Raw genomic sequence first — 6,089 nt, 5'->3', positions numbered from 1 at the left:
AGAAGGTGACATTGAACGATGCCTGGTGGGGTGACTTGGGAAGAAAGATAGGCGCTGAGGCTGTGCAATGTTTCAAGCCCCAGAGGTAAAGGCCGGCGGTATTCAACTTTGCGTGAGGCTGTAGCGTGTAGGTGGTGTGTGGATGCGGTAGAGAGCAGCGATGTGATGAGACTGTAATTTGTAGGTCTGATAGAGCCAAGAGTGGTTATGGTATGAGCCCAAGCGGTTACGAGAGACTAGATCAATCTAGGTACTCCGACTATACACGAAGTTCAATTAGCAAAGATTCACTACACGTGCGCTGGTTCGGGTCAAGAGACAGCGTCACCGCCTTCGCGATGGTGGTCGATACAAGTTTGCTGCCCGAACACTTGGTTCGCGGGATGAGATAGATAGCGCAGAATCTTCGGTCATCTGCGGGAGACCAGTAGACGAGGTTTGAGTCGACACCGCCCCGAAGTTTCGGAGAACGCGGCATCGATATGCAATGTGTTTGTCACGTACCTGAGAGTCTGGGCCTTGCAAGTGCGGGGTTTACAAGATACTTAGAGAGATAGTGAGGCGCCAAGTTGTTGAACCCGAGCGCTTGTTCTGAACCTCAAAGTGAGCGAATGAGGCAGACCTGATTGCTCACATGAATAAGCTTACGATGAGTGTAGTTGGTAAGTTGAGTTGGTTATTTGGTGAGTTCTTGGGTAGAAGAGGTTTGCCGACAGAAATGTGTGTTATTGTAGCGCTGAAAGTTGCCTAATATATGTCTTAGCTGCCATAGGTCCAGCCTAGCGATGATAGAAGGTGAGAATGAGAGCGTACGTTCTGCGTGATCGAAGTTATTGTACTCTCAGTGGTAGCCTGCGATATCGGTCACCGGGCTCAGGTACGTGTTCACCTGCTCGACCAGCGGTGTATTGAGCGGAGCGGGGACTGGGATGCGGTACGCTGTCGCGAGAGCGGTAATATTGGAAAACGATTGCGGTCTCTTCAGCTGTGCGCTCTCCAAACTGATAACAAAGTAGAGGACGGGAGGGACGATTCGGGCGAGTTGTAACAAGTGCGGTCGGTTCGAAAGCGGAGGAATCTGATATGTACTGCGAGTGGTTAATAAAGTTACGTCACGTCGGGCAATGCAAAGTGCGAGCAATTGAGAGGTTCCGGAACGAGTATGGCGCGAGTGCAGTGAACGAGTGGGCAAAGCGGAGTGGGTAAACAAGTGGTAATTTGCGGTTGGTGGGGTAAGGTGAGGTCTCTCGTCACTGAGCACGTTCTGCACGGCCTGCACGGTCGAGTTGGAAAAACGACGCCCGGGCTCATGGTGGACGCGGAACGTGCTGGAAGCTCGCGTTCACCTCACCACTCTCCGGATCTCGGTGAATCCCAAGCAGAAATGAATGACGTGTAGCGACCAGCGCTATCAAGGAGAGGCAAGCGGACGATGATCATAGACGGTGACGGTGAACAATAGACGAAAGGGGTTCGGAAGAAGAGATGGTGATTTGGAGAGGAGTTGAGAGCTGGAAGATGAGCGAGAGATGTTGTATGTCTTGGTCAGCCAGAAATGGAAGGAAAGCGCGCTCGGAATACGACAAGTGCGCCCAACACGAGGAAGCGACGGCCCATAAGGGTTGTTGACGACAACCTCTGCATAACGCATGCATTCTCATCGCATTCCGAAGCGTGTCGCACTTTGAAGCAGTGATTTCGTACCATAGAACCATAAAGAGCAACAAACAATCAGCGGTTCAGCAGTGGTTAGCCAGACATCCATCAAGGAAATGCATCTCATGGAATACGTCCTACATTGAGAGACTCAGTTATGCTACTCAACCTAACATGTCAGCAACCTTCCAGAGGATGAGACAAAGGACAGAGAACATGGCATCATGGAAGAACGGTTGGCTACATCGGCGGAGTGATAAACCTTACGGATTGGCGGTATTGAGCTGCAAAGACGTGTGGTACGGGAGCAGAATTCGCATGCGAGGACTCGTATCAATATGTACAGCATGGCCATGCAGAAGAATCTTGGACGTGAGCAGTTGTCGTTGGCGTTGATGCAGTACGGAAGAATGTTTGGAACCGGGATGGAGGAGATGAAGTTGGGACGACAGGGCTGTGTTTGAGCCTTCTTAGCGAATGTGGCTTGATTGGACAGAGGCAATCGTGCAGGAGCGACCGGCGCATGGCTCCACACCAGCGCTACGCCGCAGCCACGCATTCGACTTGGCGTATTGATCAGATTTCTGGCTACGGCATCTTCACGGTCAAGCATAACGGCGCGTGACGTGAACACTCGTTCTATTTTGGAAGTCATCGAATGCGCAACATCTGGCGATGCTGTTGATGGAATTTCTGGGTGTGAAGTTGGCTCTTGACAGCTGCAGAAGACCAGACTGGGTATGACGTCTTCGCTAGCTGCAGAAACGCGAAATCAAGGCATGATGGCGCCACAGGCCTTCGGACAGCCGTGCGGCGACGTGTTGCTACATAATGGCGGCGTCGCGCATCTCTCCGCGCCTTGAGCACCTCCTCTGCCAGCGACCGACGTTCAGAGGTCGTGTTCCCTTGCGCTCGACAACCCCATCCTGCGACGACCAGATGTCACGAGGTCGTGCACCTGCCTTCCTCCACCGTCTGCGGGAATATCGCACGCCAACGAGCGCAAGCCGTGGAACAAAGGACACCCGGCTCGACTTGCGACAACCACTCGAGGACAAACCGGCCCAAAATAACAGACGCTGGCAGTTCGATCTGTTCTAGCGTCTTGTTTTGAGCCCTCTTCCAAAAATCGGCCTGACTGGTCGGGAGTGGCTTGCTCCACTTCTGCGGGCGCCTATTCGGGCCACCACCTTTCCTAGATTTGCCTGTTCTAACTTGAGCCTCACGATCGTGTATGCCCTGCTGAAACTCTCTGGTCGTGCAGGCCTCTTCTCGAGGTATCATTGGTACCTGGTGGGGAGGCCTGCTACTGGTCCTCGCTCTCTCGCGGTACGTCGATTCCAGTCATTTTACCCTAGTCGCTGTGAAGTAGATATTCACAGCGGTCTTCCCCACTCCAGGCTCCTTCACCTGGCTGCTTCACTACCACCTTTTCCTATTGCATTGTACGGAGCGTTGGGTTTTCCTATTGTTGTCTATTGTCTTCACATTGCAATACTTCGCCTAATACTTTTTCCTACGTCGCTACCTTGTCTCTGGAAGACATTCATGACCTAGCTGGCCTACTCCCACGACCGCACTTGTTTACTGCTTATCATCGATCCTGAACCTCAGAATCTAATACGCCAGCCAGACCACGTTTCACAGCCATACATCTTCGCCATGGCTTCCTCCGCGAACCAACAGCAACTCTTTCCACCTGTGCCTCCATCTATGTCCGCTGGCGATAGTCATGAGATGCGAGACTACTACCCATCGCAAGATGCACCACGACCTACAATAAACCAGACACCAAACTTCAAACCATACCTCGGCCTTCGAGCTAGGCTCTCACAGATATGGATCAATCGCTGGACGATCCTACTGCTCCTAGTCCTTGTGCGGCTACTCATCGCCATCGCAAGCACCGACGCAAGCCTCGTTTCCGCCCGTCGGGAAGCCCTCAGTGCTTGCACCCAAGTCGAGAACATCGGCAGCTCTATGGCCTCCATGCCCCACTACATGGCCAAGGGCGTCAACGAAATGACAGCTTCTGGGGTTGAGAAGGCAATCAGTGGCCTCATGCAAATGCTCGAAATGAGCGTCACTGGTGTCGAAGAGATCATCCTCTTCGTCATTCACATGATGACAAGTACCTACCTCTGCCTCATCACCCTCGCTGTCAGCGGCAGCCTTCACGCCGCTGTGGAAATCGGCGAAGCTATTAACAAACAGCTCGACGAAACCATCGAGTCTGTCACCGAAGACATGGGCGACGCCGTCAAGTCCGTTTCCGACGGCATCAACTCCATCATGGACAAGATCAACTTCAACCTCCCGGGATTTAACAAGCCAGAGATCAACCTGGACGACCAGATCAAGAAGCTCAAATCACTGGAGATGCCTCCTGATATGGCAGAGGGTCTCCAGAAGCTTAACAATTCCATTCCGAACTTCGAACAGGTGCAAAACTTTACGGATGGTATCATTCGCCTGCCTTTCGAAGAGGTCAAGAAGTTGATCCGCGGCATGGACACTTTCGAGTTCGACCGCACAGTTCTTCCCGTGCCACAGAAGGAAGCACTAAGCTTCTGCTCCGACGGCAACTCGATCAACGAGTTCTTCGATGATCTGATCGAGCTGGCCTACAACGCACGGAAGATCGCGCTCGGTGTGCTCATCGTCGCCGCCATCCTTGTTTGCGTCCCGATGGCATGGATGGAGATGCGCCGCTACCGGAAGATGCAAGAACGTGCTGCTCTCTTCGCCGAGGGCCACGATGGTATGGACGTCGTCTATCTCGCGTCCCGGCCAACATCTTCTGGAATCGGCCTGTGGTTCGGCAGGCGCTTCGGCTCAGCTCGTCGACAAGCTGTCATGCGCTGGGCCTGGGCCTACGCCACCTCCATTCCCATGATGTTCTTGATCTCTCTGGGCATCGCTGGCCTTTTTGCATGCTTTTGCCAATATCTCTTGCTCAAGGCCATCGAAGACAAGACCCCAGAGCTCACGGATCAAGTCGCTGACTTTGCCGGAAAAGTCGTTGAATCGATGAACAACGCGTCCATGTCATGGTCTAACGGCGTTAACGGCGCCGTCGCTGACTTGGACAACACGATCAACGACGACATTTTCGGCTGGGTAAACACCAGTACGACGGCAGTCAACGACACCCTCAACTCGTTTGTGGATCAGATGAGCACCACGCTCAACGACACGTTCGGTGGCACTGTACTTTACGACCCGATCAAGGAAGTTCTCAACTGCCTGATCGGCCTGAAGATCGCCAGCTTTCAAAGTGGCCTCACTTGGGTCCAAGAGCACGCCCACGTCAACTTCCCTGGCGTTGCTAACGACACGCTATCTATTGGAGCCCTTGCTGAGCAAAGCGACTCAGACTCTGCCAACCAACTGCTCGCTGACCCCAACGGCAAAGCAAAGGACGAGATCACCGAAGCCGTCGAACGCGTTATCGACAAACTGATGAGCGGCATTCAAACCGAAGCGCTCATCTCCACCGCCCTGATACTCATTTGGCTCTTCATTGCCCTCGGCGGCCTTGTCTACGCTTCGACCCATCTCTTCCGCCGTGATGATCCAGAACTCGGACGTAATCCCTATGTCGTCGATCCCGCTTTCGACCGCGAGCCCAAGCCCAGCGCCGATTATCCCACCACCGCGCCGCCGCAATACGTACCCAACGACTACAACGTGAACAAAGCAGCGCCATACACGCTCGCACCCCGACCTTTTTCTACATTCGAATCTGGCGACAACATCGAGCCAGCAACAGAGAAGGTCGGCCGAGTTGGGTTACGCGCGGTGACCGACTCCGCACGCCCAGGGCATCTACGCACAAGCAGCCATGGTCAGCTTGCTGATCCGTCACCTGCCGACGACCGCTCCGGTCCGTTCTCCGACCCCCATCAATACACTCAGTCGCCCTATCCGCAGGAAAAACAGCAGCAGAACCCGTTCATCTAAGATCCGTATTTTGTCGAAAACACCTGTAAGCCAGTCGCCAACCACCTGACCTTTCGGCTTGCCTTCTGCGTCAACCGGCCAACGACTGGTCTTACTACTAGACAATCCTACGAACCTGACCGACCTGCGATGAGCCGTAATTGCTCAGACCGAACCTTGCGTTTGGAGTTTTCTTTTCCCCTTCCTTTCACGATGATGCGATAACACGCTCTCTGGGGAAGGGGTTCGGGCACATGCATACCGCGTTGATGAAGCTTGCTTCTCCGCAGTGCATGTGCCGGTGTTTTGATTCTTACATTTTGGCCTTTTTCTCAATATACCCCAAACCACGATGTAATTCTCTTTGTGTTTATTTGTCTTGTGTTACTGCTCTCTCTTGCGAGTGCGTGTTGGATTGATATCCCCTCATCGCCAAAAGTTTGACAGCGAAGCTCTGCAGACAAACTACTTTTGTAACTTTCCATTACTCT

The 6,089-nt window shown here is 53.2% G+C and overlaps 1 protein-coding gene across 1 annotated transcript; it reads left to right on the top strand.

The window, feature by feature from the left end:
* Nucleotides 1-3,318: 3,318 nt before the first annotated feature.
* Nucleotides 3,319-5,619, top strand: J4E88_008044 (uncharacterized protein; the record flags this gene model as incomplete). Its single annotated transcript, XM_049401657.1, has 1 exon — nt 3,319-5,619. The coding sequence occupies one exon, from the start codon at nt 3,319-3,321 to the stop codon at nt 5,617-5,619; it is 2,301 nt and encodes a 766-aa protein (XP_049252730.1).
* Between the last annotated feature and the right edge of the window lie 470 nt (nt 5,620-6,089).

This window comes from Alternaria novae-zelandiae (genome assembly GCF_023758075.1).
Source record: "Alternaria novae-zelandiae strain BMP 2774 chromosome Unknown scaffold_17, whole genome shotgun sequence".
NCBI lineage: Eukaryota > Fungi > Ascomycota > Dothideomycetes > Pleosporales > Pleosporaceae > Alternaria > Alternaria novae-zelandiae.
The sequence above is the reverse complement of the archived record's forward strand: the minus strand, read 5'-3'. Positions and strand labels throughout refer to the sequence as shown.